Raw genomic sequence first — 22,021 nt, forward strand, 5'->3', positions numbered from 1 at the left:
CCCGATACTTCTTTCTTAATTTGTCACAAACTTTTTCCTGGAGATAAAAGTTTTGTCGTTAAGCACTCTATGTTTCCGTGATATTTTCATTACGTTGCTCTACCAAGCTTGGACCTGCCTGAGCGTGGTACGTAGAGTATGAATATGTTATGGGGCGCTAAATTGAAGTTTATAATTTTTGATTTTGTCAAGCAAAAAATCATGTTAAGGATTTTCGAAGAAGATAATTATGACAACTATATGCAATCATCAAGTATTTTGAACTATGTTTGCAAAATGAGAGATTTTTACTAATGTAATAACGACAAGGTTGTAGCAGTAATAGACGTGACTCGATTTTAATGATACAGGAAAATGTGGCGAGGAAACGTATACATATTTATGTTGTGAAATCTTCTGTATTTGCAATCATGTGTGAAAGTGTCAAGTATGTGATGTTGCTATATTATTACTCGTCAGTCAGAGATGTCCACAGGCACTTACAGTTTAACATTCCCATTCTGAGAGAAGACAAATAAGCACTTTTTTTTAATAGTATGTGGCAGTAAATTCAAACTTCAATACTTTAGACTAAGGCGCTCTATACTTTTCATACTCCAGGTGCGAGATAGAGTTGCCGCTGCGTTAAAATTGACTTGGAAATTACCTGATGTGAATATAAACATTTTTGTATTCCACGCGAAAATATTATACGCTCTTCATAAACTCACAACTTAGAACTTTTGTGCTGCAGTTCCGTGTAAATGAAAACATTTTTTCCGTTTTCATACTTTATTTTATGCGGAAAATGTATCGTTCATGTAAGTTATAAACAAGTTACTTTATTATTTCATACTTTTTATGCACGGTGGGAAATATATTCTTTGTTTTATTAACAGAAGTTTATTAGGCTTTATAAGTATGTAAGTAAATGTAGGACGGTTATTTTAATATAGCTTTATTATATGCAGTGTTTTATATAAAACTTTCTCAGCATCGTTAATTACCATATCATTATATAACGATCAAGCTAGAGAATTTGGGATTATTTGTTTTTTTAGCTAACTAACATGCATTCCACCTGATGGTAAGTAGATATCTGTAATAAACCCCATTTAAGATTAGAGCCCTACATCAGGCGGGTCCCAGATGCATTGCTACCTCTAAAGACTAAGTGGGAAAGCCTCAGATTCATGGTTTTCCCTTACTAAGGTCTTCAAAGTGGAACAAAGCAGCTCTTAGTGCTGCTGTGATCAGAATTAAGTGTGACCGGAGTAGAACCACAAAGGGACCATGGACCACATCTATGTATATTGTATATACCCTTGCATTTGCATCATAAGACATCAAAAAACATCATTTACATATATAACATTAAAACCTCTGTGGTTCGACTCCGGCAGCACCACCGCCACACCTATTCTGCCTAATATCAGCAGTGTTGAGCGCTGCTGTGTTCCGTTTTGAAGGGAGTGGTAAGAGAGATATACTTTTCCGAGGCATTCCAGCTTAATCCTCAGGGGTAGCGGCGCATCTGTGGCCGACCTCGGGTAGGAATATCTAATCCTATCTGGGGTTGATTATAGATGTCCATAGGCGGCAGTAGCCACTTACCATCAGGTGGACTGCATGCTCGTCTGCTACTCAATATTATAAAAAAACTGTTGGGGCAATGTTGTTATCAAAATTTTAAATTTCTAATACTATGTGATCATTTCGAGAATTTCTGTCGTATTATATAAGTAATAACAAACTAGGAAACAAGAGTTTATTTACAACATTTTCCATTATCGTTAAAGCAAGTGATATATTTATTCGTCTAGATCGTTAAACAAATGTTATCTTATATTTTATCTGTGATACAAAACAAATCCCATCTGGAACTTATAACACCTATAACAAAACAGAGTGCGGATGAAATAAAAATAAGGGAATAACGATATATTCTATTTCAGTTCGATAGATATCGCTATGAGCTCGAACGTTGTTTATTGGTATCGCTACACTCGATAAATGTAAAGCTGTTATCCGCGATTTGTTATACAAATTCTAGTGGCGATAAGTTTTGATATTGCGGTGAATATTGCAAGCGGTGTGGGTGCAAATCTTTGTGGTTGACTGTTACTATAACTGCTACTTCTATTTCTGATATGTTAAGTGCTTCTGTGTTTTAGATAAAAGGATATGGTACGGTAAAACCAGTTTCAGTTTCAGTTGGACAGTACTTAGTTTTAGTTCTCAGGAGTAGAACACTTCTATGACCAATTCACTTGTAAAAGCAGTAAAAACAGTGTAACAACAGTGTTGAGATTTTCTGTTTTCTGCACGAGGCATTTTGGTTTAGTCTTCACAGTACCCTTACCATGAGTTTTTACGTTTTGACAAATATAACTATTTTGGTATTTGTTTACGTATTTGCCCATACAATTTCCAATCAGCGCCCCTCGCGGATTGTATCAGATCTATAGTGTCGTAACATTAAATGTCTAAATTGACAAAATTACGCTTTATGTTTTCTTTCTCTTTTTTGCGAACATGTGAGGTAGACAAAAAGACTTGAGCACTTACTTATTGTTACGTTTACTCAGTCTACTAAGCAAACGGAACAAAATAATGGATTGAGTAAACGTAACGTAAAATTGTGGGAAGTTTTGAAAACTCATGGTAAGGGTAAAGCTCGCAACGTGAATGAAGGACTTTAATTCTAAATTCTAAATAAGACTAAAATAATACCTGATCACTTACCATCAGGTGGACTGCGTACTCAATACTCATTTTAGACCTACATTAATTATAATACGACAGATCAAGTATTACTGTTACATTTGTGCACATAGTATAGTTTCGATACCACATATAACCGCGAACTACAGCGAATACTAGTTAACGTAAACATTTGTGGCCATCAGCTAAAACTTAACTATTTGGTTACAGATGTCCATGGCCGCTAGTAGCCAATTAAATATTAGCCGATAGAGTGCATACACTTGGGAATTCAATATTATAAAAATTCCCAACAAAATATTATTAATATGAAATCTTATCGTATCTTCGACGGCCCGCGTGGTGGATCGTTCACCATACCGGTCTGACGCGCAGAGGGTCCCGGGTTCCATTCCCGGCTAGACAGATATCTAAATGATGAATTTAGATTTCTGTTTCTAGGTCTGGGTGTTTCTGTAGTTCCGGGACTAGAATAGGGCTACGGTATCCCTTGCCTGTCGTACGAGGCGACTAAAAGGGGGCTTCCAGGGTTGCGGGCGGCAAGAGGGGGAGCTCGAACCGTCCAGCAAGCGACCCCGGGAAGGACTGCGGTATGTGTGGTTGCATACCGTCGTAAACACTACATGGTGTGGGTGGAGCGAAAACTGTCCCCCCAGGGAAGAACCCGATCGGGGCATAGCGCTTGGAGGGCTCCGGTTGTGTTCCGTCGGAGATTCCGGAGTTCTCCAACAAGCTTTGAGGACGGCCACCGGGGGGGTTTTAGTGCGGTAAAAATCCCACATAACCCGGCGTCGCTCCCACGTCGTCGGGAATCTTTTGAAGGTTTCCCCCTCGAGAAAAAAAAAAGGTCTGGGTGTTTGTGTATTTGTCTGTGTGTGTCCATGGCACCCACGACACAGGGAACCCTAGTGTGGGGCTGTGAGTGTAGAAAGCGTCTGTAGCAAGCGTCTTTTAACTTAACGGTACAGGTTAAAAATAAAAGACAGTAATAAAAATACACTTTTATTCAAAGTCATGCACAACTACAACTTGTTTCACTAAGAGTAACACTGTGATATCATTGTGCTATAAAGAATCTAACCAGTCTGCTTTTAATCTCTGAAATAACTTTACGTATTAATTAATCACTTAAAATTGTTGTGTGGAGTTTTAACATTTTTTGGTTATGGGAAAGTAGACTTTTTTATTGTTTTAGTACCAAATCAGTAAGTAATTATGAAATATTCAAATGTTACTTAAATTTTTTTAGTAGAGTCGGTTTTAGATAGGTTGAAATATTTCGTGATATCCATTTTAGCATGTAACGGGTACGCACGATACGCGGGTTTAACTGCGTGTTCAAAATTAATTATATAATGTAACATTTAACATTGAGCTGTGTTTAGTATTTAAGTTCACACATGAATTTTCTTCGGCAGCACTGATTGGGAGTAAAGCCAATACATTCAATATTAATGGATAAAAAAATTTACCTCATAAAATGAAGTATGCAAAAATAAATAAAATTCTATCTCTATTTATTAAAAAACCTTTTTATACTAAAACGTGTTTACAAATGATTGTTCTGATTTTGAAATTTATATAAACAAAACTTTTTAGTTAAAAAACTTTTTTCCACTTTTTCACAACAAACCATACAGTTTCTTAGATGATACAATTTAGTTATAATTGCTATGAAATTATCATTACATACAAAAGAAGAACATAGGATCCCTAAAACAGTTGATTTCTTACAAAAGATAGTGTTACAATATGTTCCCTATATAGTCGTTTCAACATTTTCTTTGCTCTGCGAATGTATGGTTGCGTAAATCGTTGCATCATTTTTATCTTAAATTTTCTGCTCTGCCCGACAATACGTAGATATTTAACATTTCGTATGAAGACAAGTTATGATCTTAAGATAGTAGAAATATATTTGGATATTGAATTACCGATAAAAGCAGTAAAATGTTAGAAACGACCACGTCTCTCTTAAAAGTAATATGGTACTATAACTTTACCAGAGAAATGTTGAACACATTGCTACCGTAAGTCATGTATTAGTTTTGAATTGGCTGCAATCAAATATTTACTAGTAAAAGACCGGACATGGGAAAGAAACTTGTTATCCACGACTTATTACTAATTAGTAATAAGTTGTTCTGAAATATATGTCAAATGACAATGAATATCATTTGAATCAGACCTAGTTTCTCACAATTGTGGAGCAAGATCGTCACTTTCTAGTGCGATATAAAACTATCAGCCACAATATTTTAACGATTTCTCGATAAAGTCTAGTGCCATATTACCTTAGGGAAGTACCCTGATATCGATTAAATTACTCTACGATTCCGTAAGGAAATTTCATAATAAAAACTAGTATATACATATTATTTACAGTTTAATGCTACAGTATGAATTAGAAGGTCCATAAAAATTTACATTTAAGTTCATAATATCAATGAGAGTGACAGATGTTCAGATGATAAACCTGCAACTTAGTAATTTATCTGATTATTAACAAAAACCGTCGCATTTAGATTTTGATGTCAGAGACCATAAATATTATAGACCATAAATATATTAGAGAGAATAAATATTAAAAAATGTTATTAATAAATCATTTAACTGATATCAATTAAGTCAAACATAAAAACTTAAATATCTTGTCATAACTAGAAGCGTGAAAACTCATAAATAATTTATGACTTCTAATAACATAGTCATTTGATAAAACATCAACTTACATAAATAAATATGGACTTGCATACAGAACAATTGTACATACAGACACGTAATATAAAAGAACTACAAATAATTCTTTTCTTACTTACCACAAGCGATTTAAGGAATAGCGATAAATACTCTTAGGTACCCTCTATTATTTTTATAGCAAAAGACAGAAATTATATAACATTTTTAGAAATAAATTGTATAAAATGTGTCATATCAACTAGAATTCAGTAGCACTGTGATTTTGAACAAACAGAAATAGTTCATTTCATAAATTCAAATAGTGCATAGCCTTTGACCAGTGGTACAAATAAATTCAAATCACCAGGGTTTTGAAAATTCTATCAATTTTACTATTCGTTATTTCGCACTGAAACAAGTCTCTAAGCAAATACAACAAGATATAAATTTGTTTACAAAACACTCAATCATTATAAAAACCAATTTTGTTTCAATCATCTATGATTACGGTAATTCGAAATTGTTTAAATTCATCGAATTATTGCTTTATTTTTACATCATAATCATATTATTTGTTTCAATAAAGAATGTAATCAAAAATTGTATTTCTTTAACCACTCGTTCATTATGTGTGAGTGAGAAATAAATATGTTTTTTTTTTGTAAATTACATTATTTAATGAAATACGTTATACATAAAAGCATACAAATAATAACCAATTTTATTACAAGACTGGCTTGTTCATCACATTCTTAACGCCTGGCATACGTAAATCTATGAAATGATAAATAAAAATTGAGTTCTTTTCTATATTTAACGAATATTTTAAGAAAATTTCATCTTTTAATTAGCACACCTTTTAAAGAATGGCTTGAGTAATTGCCGAGTTCTGTCCTAAAAGGTGTATAAGGCATTAAAATGTAAAGTTATTTTTGTATTTCCGTCAGTTCAATTACAGTTTCGACAGATTAATCATTTTGATTGAATTATTTATGAATTCCAAGGCAAAAAGGTAAAAATCTAAAATTCTTAAAAATTCCTGCTAACTGTAATTTCTTTCAAATTTGCGAAATTTCCATATCGTTATTTCGACTACCTACTTTATCTGTGCATTGCCAAAGGCCATGTTGCCAAATACAATACGAGAATCATTGCCAAGTTTTGCGTATGAATATATTATGCTTTATCGCTAGGAATGGCCGTAAAAGAAATATTACCAGTACTCAGACAGCTGCCGTGTAATATTTTGACCTGGTTTTATAAAACAAATTAGATACTTAAGTATTAAGCACCTAATACTGCTCTAATCGGTACGTATTTATATGAAGTAAATAACAGGTTAGTAATCACTAATGTCCGTTACAAAAGTACTACAATACAATAAAGTGCTACAATTTCCCGACAGTCGTCTTTTGCCTGAGCAACAAACAAGACGTCAGCTACGACCTTAGATTCAATAAAAATAAGCAAAAATATATGTGTATTAGATATTAATTTGTTACTTGCTTTAGAAGTGAAGGGAAACAGGGAAAATCTTATCTGGGAAATGTCAATAACATTAGAAATTGGAAATCGAAATTTTATGAATGTGATGGACTATGACAAAATCCTTCCCATTCCAATACGAGATCCTTTCTCAGTAGTGGAACATCATTATTGTGATCAATCATATTAATTACCACTTTACCTTTCCATGAAAGATCCAAGCCGAAAAAATATTTATTTCTTAGGAATTAAAAGACACTTTCTACACTCATTTCAACTTTAATTTAAAATGTGTCAAATTATTTTATCATTCAACAAAATACGAAAGGTACGTCAAAGTAACTGTAATTTGAGAAGTGTCCAAGCCGGAATCATAATGAGAAAAATTCGCGCTTAAAAAGAAAAATTGTATCCAAATAGAAATTAAAAGAATATTCAAGGAAAAGGAAAACCTCGAAATAAAATTCCGTGTACCTTATAAATGATTGGATAATTTCGAGGAAAATGTTAATTACTTCGACACGTTTCTGTAAGGGTAGCGGGAGTTTTGGAATTTGAGAAATGACGGAAATATCAGTTCGTAGAATTACAGACTAAAAATACATTTTTTTTTTTGGTTTGGTTGGTACGAATACGAGTGCGAATTTAAATAGAAAATAAAAACGTTTGCATGAAATTCATAATTATAACTTTTAAATAATAATTATCTATAATGTTTAATTTTATAGATACAATTTACGTTTGCCAGCATCTGTTTTGAACATTAAATTTAAATATGAACTATAATTAACTGAAAACATTCCAATGAACACTAATTACATGCCACAAAATGTGTAATCAATACGAGTTGATATATAAAATTAACGTATTTAAACATTATTAGCCGATTAACTCAAATTAAATACAAATTTGAGGTTTATATCACGATAAATTACATATTTATAAACAACATAAAGTATAACAAAGTGAATTGCACAGCAATCTGGTCATTACGGAATAAAAATTGTATAGAAATTATATAATTAACTACATTACAAATAATGTTACAAAAAAATACTATCAATACAAAACAATGAATATTAACATATAAAAATATATTATAAAAATCTTATGATAGGATAGGAAAAATTTCATTGGTTTACAAATCTTTGAGAGTCTTTCACGCATGGCTATGTTTCTTTGGTTATAAAAAAACAATATTGTTAAAAAAACGTATTCTTCAACTTCTTCAGTGTTTAAAACTTTATAAACAAAACTATTAGTTACGAAATTCCAAAATTCTACAAATTTCTTAAAAATTACATTCTTGAATAATATGACTTGAATATATATTTTCAACATAACATCCATACATGTACATTGAGCTTTTTAAAGTAAATATTAATAAGTACACTTAACTAAGCTAATCAGTAATAAGATTAAGACAGTATCAAAATAACTATGCATTACAAAATACTGATGGTGATGATTATGATTCTACTTATCAAAACTTTACCTTAAACCTTATCTTGTGCACTGTACACCGGGCACCGCTCGATCCCGATTTAGCCTATATACAATACTATTTTCATACTCAGTCGCTTTATCACTTTACTAGCGTCTAGATTGCCCTGTTTACGCGTTATCCATTTGACGTCGTCGTCAGATATCGTTCGCGTCCCCCACGTACCCTTCGTCTGGGCTTTCCGAACAAATATCCGACGCACACTTAGCATTCGACACTTGTGGGAGCGGCTTCAACACACTCTCCGTACCTTCACCCGGCATCCTAGCATCAGTAGTCTGTGTATCGACACAACGTGTTTCCACCTGATAACACCTTCCCGCGCCCTCGGCTATCCCCATCGGCACCATTACAGCACACGTCCCTTTAGGATTGACCCACGAAGAACACCCTTCCGGAGGTGCGCAACATTGCACCGGCTCCGTTTTATATCCCTCGGGTGGCGAAGGAACGAACTCCTCATTATAGTACACGGTTCCGTTCCCGACGAAAGCTATTTGCCTATTTCGAGGCACCGGGTAACCCTCCAAGGTGCGCCTTACGTTCGTAGCGTTGAAAACCTCGAAATTGGGACAAGTCGGCGGGGTCGTATTGAATTCTGTGTCCTTGGCGAATTTGCATACAAGTTTCTGGCCCTTTGGCCTATTGTGTGGTAAAGTCTGATAGAACGGTCCCACTACAGAGTAATTCGACATTATTGGTGGCCGGCAAGGGTGTTTTGGTAGTCCGTAATCGTATGGGTACCCTTCGCTGTCTAAAAAGCATCCGGGATTTAAATGAACATCCGCAGAATGTTGGTACATAGCATTTGGCGGTATGCTCATGCTTGTCAAATTTTGTTGGTCTTGCCACGTGACTTGTCTCGGCACACTCGGAGCGGTGAATGCGGTTTCCTCCTCGAAACCATCGTTTGCAGTCTGCGCTTTGTATACAGAGAGCACCGTGTTCTCATTTTGAGTGTTGTTCGCAACGGTTTCAGCGTCGCTAATTAGGTCAGGATTCCTGTCTACAAAGCCTTTCATGTTATTGCTTTGGTATGCGTCGCTCGACTCGTAATCTCGGGTCGTCTGCACTGTGTAATGCAAAGCGTGATGCGAATGAGCGTTCACAATAACGCTTCCATTATTCTTTGGCAAAGAACCGTTGCTCCTACTATTTGGTAAAATTTGATTACAAAGGGCTACATCCTTCCCGCTTTCCTTTTTCTTTCGACTTCGCGTGTCGGTTTTGAATTTTAGTAATACGACGGCTATTATCGCTATTAATAGTATGAAGATAACAAAAACTATAGTAATGATCACTACTAAATGTCTATGAGGAAAAGTCACAACGATCACAACTGGCTCCTCTTTTACTAAAATTTTGATCGTGTAATTGGCGCGCGCTTTGCCCGCCGAATTTTCTGCTATACACGAGTACGTACCGTTGTCATCGTTGCCGATATTGAATATGAATAATTCACTTTTTTTGTCGATGACACCATTTTCGACATAAAACACGTGATGGGGCTCCGAGGACGATGTCGAATAATTGCGTATTATTTGTCCCTGGAACAGCCATTTCACTTTTGCTTCTGGTATGGCCTTGACAACACATTCGAGCGTGACATTATTGCCCGTATTCGTCTCTAAGTACACCGACGTAGGGGTCAATTTTGGAACGCAAGCCAGATCTATTTCGCTTATACTGACGATTGTCCGTTTTTTCATTCGTTCAGGTAGCGAGCAAATCGGTTCAACAGCGTGGGGCATATTGAAATTCAGAAGCCAGCTATGTAGATCTCGCAGATGACAATCGCAATTCCAATTATTGTTTTGAAGATCGATCCCTCGTAACGTATCGGGGAATAAATTATCGCCCTGAATATTTGATAGTCTATTACCGTTCAATCTCAGCCATTCAAGATGCTTTAGACCGGCAAACGCTTCTGTCTCTATAGTTTCAATCTTACACTCGCTCAATTCTAAAGTAGTCAAATAAGACAGATGTTGAAAACAGTGAGTTTTAATGCTCGTTATGGGATTGTTGTTCAACGAGAGCCTCATCAATGATGGAAAGAAGACGAAATTGCTAGACGGAACGACGGTAATGTAATTATTGGACAGATCCAATTCGACTAGATTGGCGAGGCCCCTAAAGGCATGGTTATCGATTTTCTGCAGCCGACATCTTTGTAGGTAGATTTTCTGTAAGTCTAACAGGCCGAGTTTGTGGAATGTTTCCTTTTGTAGAACTTGCATGTCATTTCCAGCGAAGTCTAATACTTGTGTTTCGGAGTCGAGCGAGTTTGGTATTGCTTTGAGATCTTTGTCGGTACATTCCACGTGTCGTTTACCGTTCTTCCATTTGCATATACATTGGGAGGGGCAGGCGATGGCTGGGAGGAGGATGCAGGTAGTACACAAGGCGATGAGCCTCACGTCTAAACTCCTCTTGACTCTCATATTGCCTTAAGGCATTCGCGAATCAGCGGAGATGGCGAGCATTATCTGAAACAAAGGAAAAGGTATTGTAATACGGTCGGGCTCGTTCATGTGTTAGTTCAATATTATTTTTCCTCCGAATCTCTTTGCTCTTGCGGATCAATAAACTGAGCGAATTGAATTATGACTTGTTCGGAGCCTGTTAGAGAAATATGGTACACTGAACATTCCTTTCGATATATAAGTATTTGTAAGTAAATTGAGCGACGGTAATCGTTTCAAAGTATTCAACTGATAGAATCAAGACATTAAGCCGAAGGGAACGATTTATATATTATTGCATTAACCTTCAAACGTTCATAGCTCTGGAGCACTGGCATATAAACTGGTTATGTTGGATTGTATAATACTAAATGTAGTTTATCATATTTATAAAATTCTCGTGTCACAATGTTAGTTACCGTACTTCTCCGAAACGGCCTTACCGATTTTCACCAAATTTTATATGCATATGCATTAGGTCTGAGAATCGGCCACTATCTATTTTATGTAATTAGTGCCATTTTTAGTAATTTTGCCATAGTTTTTATGCGTTTTTCAAAAGTCAATTAGTTTGGCTTAATTATTAATTTTACTTAAAGATAAATTTTACTGTTGGCCTCGTGTGAGCGTCGGCTCGCATGATACATAATTCTCAAGATAATATCAAACCTACCGACCCGAAATTGGTCATCGTAGTGGACCTACCCTCTCATTCAACGGCAATATCTCATCCAAAATGGGACATAAATAGGCAACTTTATCTCAAGCGTGTTTAGCGCGGTACTCTTAGCTTTAATATGCGAACCCTGTTCCCTTGTACAAATATTTGCGTTTCGCTGAAATCTTCGAGCACTAACAACTCTCAAATTAAGCGGCAGACAGTGACGAGGGTGACGGTTCGTTTTAATTTGCTCATGTTCTCGTCAACGTCGAACGTCTTGTTACGTTGTATTGCATATATTTAGTAACATTTTATGATAGGTGTTACTTGTGATGGAAGCACTTTGTGGGCGCCTTGGTTCAAATCCGATTCAAATAAGAGACTTGTTCTTGATTTGGTAACGTGCTATCAAGTGTGATCACTATGCCTATCTAATAACCACAAAGTTCCGGATTTTAATTCCGGGAAAACAACCGGAAAGAACGATTTTTTGTTAAGGTTTTGGGCATTTGTATACTTATCTACATGTTTATCCAGGGCTTAAGATACAAAAGACTTAGCATTACGAACCTAAGAAAGAAAAAGATGTAGGAAGAATGTCACCTTTTCGAAATACTGAACAAACAAGACATGAAATTTTCAGATGGCTTTGAAAGACGGCAAATTAAATATTTTTTATGGAAGCACCATAAAGTTATCGGCATACGTAACTCACTGAACAACAAAACACACATGCCGTAATCGTGATCGAGTGAAATCGTAACGAGAAAAAATATGTTCGAGCAACCCCGCCCAAATGTATGTATGTTCAAATACATTATTTATTTGTATCGGCCGTTCTGAGTTTGCTTTTTCTTATTTGTTGTTCCAACATGTTTACACCACGATGTAGCGTCGGCGAAAAATTGCGTTACACTCGCTGTGGGATATCGGGAATTTATTACGGTACATTTGCACAATAGGCGCTCTGGACCTGATGGGGCGGCGAAAGTCGCGTTTTCTAGCGTAGTGTGGGCCTGTCTTAAGGTCTGGTATTATATTACTTTATTTTAAGGTTCGCCTCTTTTATTGCTGAATAAAATTGCTACTCATTTCATTGGGTGCTTGTTTATTTTTGGTTTGATACTTTTATTAACTTCCATTTACTCTTTATTTATTTATTCATTTATTCAGCTCTTTAGGTATAGGAATGCATTCGTGACTAACATACTTTATGTACTTCAAACTATTTGGGGTTTATTACAGATACCTAAGGCGACAAGACATCCCATCAGTTTATAAAAAAACTCTCATATATTTAAAGAACCAATATTCTATCGTTCAGCAGAGTTCAAAGACCAGTGTACCAGTTCTGCATATAACAGACAACTAATTAACACATTTCACTCGTTTGACCATCAATAATAAGGTCTTGTCAGGTTATGAACGTCATCGAATCAATTATAGGAGCAATCGGTTACAGATTAAGATATATTAGTAACATCTGAGACCAATCTCCTAATCACCACCTGTAATTGATGAATCAATTTAGCTCTAATTGTATCGTTGACAATAGGATGCCTTAATTAGATTTTGGTGGATCAGTAATCAAGTTGTTGGATTTCCGTAAAGAAGTGTTTGTAGGGTAGAAAAATTAATAAATATTCTTAATATACTCGTAAAAACTTTATTAATAAAATATTCAAAGGTAGAATGTGTAAATTTTGACCGGATAAGAACGACTTCGATGCCCATTTCTAGCATAAAAGTGGTATTCGACTTGCAACGACTTCTGTAGTCGTACATCTTACGGAGGTAGTACACGAGCGACAGTTCACGTAGATAACAGTCGCCACCTACCGTCAACGACTGTTGTCTCCGGTCTTACATTGCCCACCTCCTGAAAGCAACCATCGCAGACTGTCATCGACCATCGCCGATTATCGTCTGCGGGGGTTATCGATTGTCGTCGACTATTATGACCCGACTACATAGGGTAATTATTTTTATATTCACACGCCCAGAAGCCCTAACGACTTGACGGATTTTAACACGAGATCTCGTTGCATTCGTCTCATTTATTTAATCTCTTACACAAATAAGACTAATCAACTACATGGGCTATTTTTTGTTTTTTTTTGAAACACTCGGGTTTTTGTTTTTATTATAATTCTCTAGTTTTGTTTTTTGTTTGCCTCATGGCGGAATAAATGTGTTTTCTTCTGCTCTTTCTTTTATATTGTTTTCGGGTAAACCTCGAAGTAAGTTTATAAAGCATATGTTCGCTTTACGAGCGTTATGTAGAGTTACCTGGATTCGCTAAGTGGCGTCTTGTAAGTGTTTTTCCTCGTACGACGCAGACATATTGCCCGTAAACACATTGTCTGAGAGAAATGGCCTTCTTGCCTGAACGTTGTAGCTTAATAATAGTCAGGTGGTTAGTATCTTTATATGATTGAAATAATATGATGTGTTTGTTCGTGAAATAGAAATGGAGGTTATCATTGACTTTTTTTATAATATAAGAGTAGCAGTAGAGGTGGATGGTAAGTGGCTACTGCCGCCCATAGACATCTGTAATAAACCCCAGATAGGATTAGATATTCCTACATGAGGTCGGCCACAGATGCGCCGCTTCCCCTGAGGACTAAGCTGGAACGCCTCGGAAAAGTATGTCTCCCTTACCACACCCTTCAAAACGGAACACAGCAGCCCCTAACACTGCTGTTATTAGGCAGAAATATCTGTTAGTTTATTAACTGACTGTTTAGCAGGTACCTTTTAAGAAAGAAGAAGTCATTCGCTATTAGCTAGGATGGAGTTTAACATGCTGGTCAAGTATGGTCTGGTGAGATATGGAAAATAGTAAATAGTAATAATTAGGGCGTTTTATATATCAGAGGTTCGGGTTCAAAAGTAAGCTACGTACTTATTATTGTATTCGAAATAAAAAACAAACTAAAACACCTATATACAAATAAAAAATATAATAAGTACAGATATAATATTAAATGAAACAATTAGCAAGTAAACATTAACAGTTTACAGCTGATACACTATCTGCACAAAATTTATTGTACCACAATATTCATATTCTTTAAAACTCTATATTCCTTAAATCGCCACCAACTTCCAAACTCATATACAACGCTAATCGATTTCTTTGAGAGGGAGGCGCGAGAAAACTTGAGATTAAACCCTCAAGTCTCGAGGAGGCTCGATTCCGATCACGCGCCCAACTTCCCTCGCAGCGAAATGATAAGGCAGGGCAATGATATAACATGATATAACAGTTCCATACCCCCAAAATGCGCCAAATATTCTTCTAAATACTTTTGCGCTTCATCTGTAATGTCTAATAATACCAGTGTTTAGCACTACCGTCTTTTGCTTTAAAGAGTGTAGCAAGGGAGACATGCTTATATAACGAGTTGCAATTTAGTCCTTAGGGGTGACAATGTATCTGTGATCCGCAACTAGAAAGTTAATCTCATCTGGGTTTGATTATTAAAAATGTTAATGGGAGGTAGTATCCACCTACCATTACGCGAAATGTTGTATAGTTCGATTCCTACGTCAATATTTTAAAAGAACATTGTAGTTTCTATGCATCACCACTGTTCAAACTAGAGAAATAAACAGAAAAGTGTATCTCCAAAAATTCTATCACAATATTCTATTACGTAAGAATACTCAACTACCTAAAACTTTATATTTCTTTCATCAACTTCCAAACTCATATACAACGCTAATCGATTTCTTTGAGAGGGAGGCGCGAGAAAACTTAAGATTAAACCCTCAAGTCTCGAGGAGGCTCGATTCCGATCACGCGCCCAACTTCCCTCGCAGCGAAATGATAAGGCAGGGCATTGATATAACAGTTTTATACCCCCAAAAATACGACAAATATTCTTTAACTTATTTTCGCTGTATCAATAATGATCAAAAAATCTTTACATTGCTGTTACTGTTCTAATGAGGATTTGTGGATGACGACAACTAAGGAAGCAACCCATGTCAATAATTTTAACCCGACAAAGTTTTATAGACTAATAACAACCGATGGTTAAATTTGCTCACGGAACCACGAAAGCGCTTATCAACGAAATAAATTAATTTAATTTCCTCTAAAACAATTTATATGTGCCCTAGATATCACCCAGATTAGTTTTGTAACAAGAATAGAGCTACGGTATTCCCTCCCTGTCATCTTGCCAAAAAGGAATGAAAAGAATCGCAGAAACTTAATAACACAAAAGAAATAAATTGCCCAATATTAAATAAGAAAATAATTAATTCAACAAATTAATCACTCCGTAACACCATAAATAAAATCCTCAATTTCTGAACAACACAGCATTTTTACATTACGAAATAAGGTTAATGTTTCCTTGATTAACAAAACCTTCGTATAATTTGCCCTGGGATTTCTTTGATAATTCCTAAAGTAAAGTACAATTTATTATTAGGTACCTTTCTTGTAAAAATGTTTCGTTGTTCGTACGCTAATATTTCTTTTTGTTGGGTCCGTAATGGAAACCTTCTATAGAAATTGTATTGCGATGAAAACCTAAACATCTTGCGAACAGTGGATGATAACATTTTTATAGTGGTGATTTATGGAAATGTGTAATATTTTCAGGAAATTCTTTAGACTTTTTGTGAAAGGAAATATTTGAACGAAGATAAGTCTAATTTCAACTTAGCTCGCTGTTCTATTTTTTAGTAAAACTTATGTAGCAAATGAACGTGATAGTAACCTGGTGGTAACTGTCAAGTGACGCGGATACACTTTTGTTGTTACCGACGAGGACCGAGTTGAAATGTCTCCTGTAAATACTTCTGCCTGTTACATTATTAACACAAGTGCACGTTATGCTGTTTTTATATTTATTATACTTATGATAGACGTGCTGCCTTGGTACAGTGGACATGATAAGTATCTTTTGTTTATGTCTGTTAACATAATTATTTTATAATGTATTCACTTTTTTACTAACATAACACGCTGGAAATCGAAATATTTTATACGTCTCACGAAGTCTTAAAGATATAAAACATATTTTTTTATAATTATTACGGTGAATATTATGTAGACAATATGTGTAGACGAAAAAACAAATATCAAAGAAATCCCCTACACGTGTGACATTGTCTTACATTGTATATAAAAAAATATATTATTCATGTTACAGCAAATATGGCAAATATCATTTGAAGTTACATGTCACCAATTCCAAGTAAAGATATAAAAAGAAATATCAAAGGAATCCCGGATAAAAATTGGACAAGCGCCTTATTAATCAAAGACGCATTAACCTGATTTCTAGAGCGAAACGTGACCGGTCTTGTAAAGGTGGGTACAGACTGCTGTAACGTAACATGCAATGTTACATAATTCTCATAGTGTGGACGCCTTTTGCGTACGAACCGTGTACACTACATATCATTTTGTCATATCATTTCAACTCGTGCGCGCTGCGATCCGCCATTTTCGGTTTTTTCGCCGAACACAAAGGGGTGTGCAGTGTGCGCGGAGCGCCAGTGTGGACGGGTCGTATGTGTCTGTACTGCAGTACTGTACTGTCTTCGGAGTTCTCGACAGACGCACCTATGTTCGCCGCGCGCATGCCGGAAACAGATACGAATGGGTACATGCTCAAAACGTGCGCGCGCTGCGTCCGCACTTATGAAATGCGCCGTTCATGTTACATTGCTTGTTACGTTACAGCAGTCTGTATCCACCTTAAGGCTGTTTCCACGTGTGCTAAAAAGCTTGCTAATTAATCTTCTGGTCTGTTACATCCTTTATTTCTTCGTTGAATCACTGCTCTTATATAGTTCTCAGAATGCTGGTAGTAATACCTTAATCACTTGCTAATCTTTAGCGCTTTTTACTTCGATTTTGGTGCGCTGAATGAACTATATTGTCCGTATGTCTTTTTTATCTGTAACCTTAATCTTAATAAGCCCATTGTATCACCGCTCTTCTGTTGAAATAAGAGCTCTTTCATAATTATTTTTCTCACTGAGAGTGATGAATTGAACTTCATTCACCTTTTAGAACATAATTTCAGATATATAAGTTGCTTCTTCACATTTTAATCAGGAAAGAAGAAGTATTACAAGTGCCTATTCCGGTGTCTCGCTAAAATGTAATTACGTTTACTATACTTTATTAGTATTCATAGGAATGAAAATATATTGTTCCTATTTAAATTTGTTATTAAAAACAGATAAGTATTAAGTTAAGTCAGAAATTATAAATGCACTGTGTCATTCTGTCTGACAGTAATAACACACGCCGCGATAATGTATTTCCATTTCAACCTCTTTATTCGAACCACTACTTTGCAATACCTATCACAAACGAAACTTTAAATAACCATAATCCTAGGATTGGAAGCCCGTATGTCCATTGGACGTTAAGTCAAACTACTTACAACTGATCTATTACTGCAATCAACACAAACCAATGTAATTAGACCGATTACCTGGAAGATTACAGAAGATACCTTTTACTCTCGACCGCCCAAGTATCTTGACGCGATTAGAGCCAAATTGATTGATCCGTTACAGGTGACTACCGGATTACTGATTTTGGAATTGGGAGCAATCTGAACATGATGTACTATGCATTATCTGTAATAATCGGAGTTAGAATCCTAAATTTACACAATAGGTATATCAATTAGTGTAAAAAAATTACATGATAGCTTAATTTGTCCGTGTAAAAAATGAGCATGCAATTTTTGATGGCTGTCATCCACCGCTGCTCGACGACATCTATAACCAACCTCTGTTAGGCATCCCATCTAAGGTTGGCAACCAATGAGTTGCTACCGATAAGACTAATTTGAAACGCCTCGTGTAAGTTCTATACATTGTGCAAAAACTTATTTATATCTTCCGTAACGCATTTTGTCGGACATGACACGTTGAATGTCCGTAGACTTAAATGGGACTTATATCCTCAATGGAGAAGACCAATACAGTGATTGCTATTAATGTTAATGCAATCGCTGGTCATAATCGATTAGCTGTTGATTTGTACTGTAATAATGTGGTTGTTATGGTTCACTCAGATGTAATTAGTTTGGAATTCGCAAGTCACGTGACATACGGGTGAAGTCAGTCTTTAGACAGAGACATGCGCAGTTAAGACATGAAATCGAAGAAAAATTGCGAAGAAATATCGTTTCATCCGTAAATGATCTAAAAAGTAATTTTTTTTTTATATTTTTCAAACACGAAAATAATTGACAGTGACAAGTGTCAAAAGGTTACATTTTCTTGTTAGGAGCGAGTAATCTTTACTAATCTATGGGTGTATAACTCCCAAGAAATTTGTAAGTCACGCTTCTACAAATTACATAAGCTTCGTTCTTATTCATACATAAAACCTTCGAACTGATTTATGATTCACGTTTTTCCTATCTGAATAATTTCTACAGATAATGTTAGTCATAAATTTGCGGGAATTTGATTGATTATTCATCAAAAATATTTCTTATAAATAATTGTAAACTTACTACTAAACTATTAGAAATTAATTATCACTTGCTAAACGGTGAAGAAAAACATCGTGAGGAAACCTACATACCGAAGAGATTTATAAAAAAAACTCAAAAATACGTGAAGTCCATCAATACACACTTGGCTAGTGCGGTGATTGGAAACTAAAACCATTGTAGTAAAAATAGAACGGAACGGAATGGAAAAAACGCTTTCTACACTCACAGCCCCACACTAGGATTCCCTGTATCGTGGGTGCTATGGACACACACAGAGACAAATACACAAACACCCAGACCCAGAAACAGAAATCTAAATTCATCATTTAGAAATCTGTCTGGCCGGGGATCGAACCCGGGACCCTCTGCGCGTCAGACCGGCATGGTGACCGCTCCGCCACGCGGGTCGTCGAGGAATGGAATGGAATGAAATAGAAGGTAACGTAACGTAACCGAATTGCGATTATGATATAATTACGTTCATTTGTTAATGGTTTATGACTACACTACATACTACTCATATTAAATTCATACAATACAATAATTTCAATAAAAAAAAAACACTAAATTACAATTTATAAGAAATACGACGGAAAACGTGTTTTAACCATCAAGATACGCAACCCGCAGTTTCCTAATTGAATATGTATGTATGTATAAATACGCTAAGAATCGCGACCATATTGTATGTGTGTAGCGAGAACGGAAAATATGAATGATGCGAAATATGTAAAGGGGAGGAAAATATGACGGGGAAAGTGCGAAATATTCCCACGGCTGAGGTAAAAATAATTTGAAAGCAGACGGCGGGCAGGCGCGAACTGTTTATTAGAAATTAAAAACGTTGAAAATGTAACGTGGCTTTAGTAGTGCCTAGCATAGAAGCGATGTAGTCCACTTTATATTAAAATATGACTGAATTTAGTCTTTAGGAGCCGCAATGGAGCACTGATAAACTTTAGGTAGGATTCCTATCATTTTTGTGCATGGGATAAGTCTCTCCCATAGATTCGGGAAGATCCGAAGTAAATAATTTGATTGAATATATTTTGATGTGAAAAGAAACAGATTTGATAGAAATAGAATGTGTCGCTATCTATCACGAAAGATTGTTATGACAATTGATATGGAAGCTAATAAGCATATAATTTTCGATGCTTTCCATCTGCCAGATATCCTATAATAGCTCAGTTTTTCTTAGCTACATCACCACTCCTGAGTGGGCATCCATCGAAATTTAAAAACTGCTTCACACAAGTAAAAGACGTATTTCTTCTAACAAGTTGAACTTCTATTTTCGAAAAGCGAAAATACTTTTTATAGTAGGTACAAAAAAGTCAGTGCCAACCTTTTAGCTCGTTCAAATGGAGCGAATTACATTACAGTAATAGGGTCAATAATGTATAAAACCGACCCGATAAAATGACCCAAAAAGCTAAAACCATTTATGAAGCCGGTGTTTTATGGCGACGGGACCCTAAAACCACGATCACATCGGATCAGCAATTCTAGATGCTAAAATTTTATTTTCCATGACACTACGGCATATAAAGATAATATTATGCAAGTGAGCTATATTCCTTAACCCAAATAAAGTTTATTTAGCTCAAGATGTAGTATTTCGATTCTATAAAATAGCTTTTTCGTTGGAGATAATAAAATTATGGTAATTACAATGTTAAAAATATTCTTTAATTCGGTATCACAAAAAAAAAATACGCGACGAATAGATAATCTCTATTCTTTGGAAATTCGGTTAAAAAAGAATTAAGTTAAATTACCTTCTTACTGAAAATTCAACTTCACAAAATTCAATTCCAAAAGCCCCAAAACTATAAAAAATATATTGACTATAGCTGTCAATGTTAGAAGGTAGACAATGTTTTACATGTCTACATGTCAAATGAATTTCCAAAACACTTTGACATAAAAAACAAACCAAAGCAACCAAAATATGTCCACTTCAGGATTCCCTGTCGGGAGTATCACGAATACACACGAAACAACTATGGAAACACTCTTACTCAGAACATAATTCTAAAATCAACACTACCGCACCTAGATGGGTCTCGACCGGAATTGAGCTCATGCTTGCTTTATCAGGGATTTAACCCAAAAGTCCTACGTCAAAACAGAGTTATTTCAACAGTTCCTTATTTTTAATAATTATAATTACGGTTTGAGACATACAATATAGAACTTCAAAACGCAAACACAATCCTTAAAATTTCACGTTCAAACTCAATATTACTTATACATTCCACTAAGTTACTATGACCAACGCTTTCCAGACAGACTTTCCACTCCAGCGCACTTGTGTAACTTATATCCATCAATTTAAGTTTCGCCAAGTTACCTGTGAAACTTAGAATTCAACGATTCAGTAATCCTGTTTGCAGCTAATGAGATTCAGTGCAGTGAGCTCGCTACAGAGCTCTGCGCGTCTGCTTACATTTTAAACGGTTAATTACAGCTTCATCTACATCTTAGAGCTATGTAATATTACAAGGATATTGTGTTATCTCTAGATTACACTTTTTATGAATTTGTAGCAGTAATTCAATTCCCGGATGGTAAATAGCTGCTAGCTTTTTACTGAGTTTTAAAGAGTAGTGTAATATTACTCTGTTTCTTGATAAAAAATATAACTCTTATTTTTGTTGTGGTCTTGTTGTTGATGACTCTAGATTCTATGTTATATAAAATTGAAACATGAAATGATTCAGGCTCTACCGGCTTAAGGAGTGGGGGGGGGGGGGGGGTAAAATGCAGTCCGCCCCGGGCGTCCAAGCCTGGATGACCTCCAAACACAGTTGCAAAAAAAAAAACTCCTCAGAACCAAACTATGAAATGTTTATCACTAAGCGACAAAAAAGGTCAGCGAATCACAGGCGAATAATCCTATGACACATTTGGCATTATGAAAAAACAAATAAAGTTTTACACTTTTCCGTCCGCCACTGGATGCAGGTCATCTGACGGTAAATGGTCATATCATGTGGCAAATGGACTGTAATTAACGTTAAATAGG

The 22,021-nt window shown here is 35.6% G+C and overlaps 1 protein-coding gene across 2 annotated transcripts in view; it reads right to left on the reverse strand.

The window, feature by feature from the left end:
• Positions 1-3,692: 3,692 nt before the first annotated feature.
• Positions 3,693-22,021, reverse strand: part of LOC140749749 (uncharacterized) — an 87,394-nt gene continuing 69,065 nt past the window's right edge. For both annotated transcript variants that reach the window (XM_073082902.1, XM_073082903.1), the window contains one exon: positions 3,693-10,860. In XM_073082902.1, coding sequence (XP_072939003.1) covers positions 8,509-10,815 — 2,307 coding nt within the window. In that variant the 5' untranslated portion in view covers positions 10,816-10,860 and the 3' untranslated portion in view covers positions 3,693-8,508. The remainder of the gene's footprint in view (positions 10,861-22,021) is intronic.

This window comes from Epargyreus clarus, unplaced genomic scaffold (assembly GCF_041222505.1).
Source record: "Epargyreus clarus isolate Ecla_fem2 unplaced genomic scaffold, WU_Ecla_fem_2.2 ptg000018l, whole genome shotgun sequence".
NCBI classification, from domain to species: domain Eukaryota; kingdom Metazoa; phylum Arthropoda; class Insecta; order Lepidoptera; family Hesperiidae; genus Epargyreus; species Epargyreus clarus.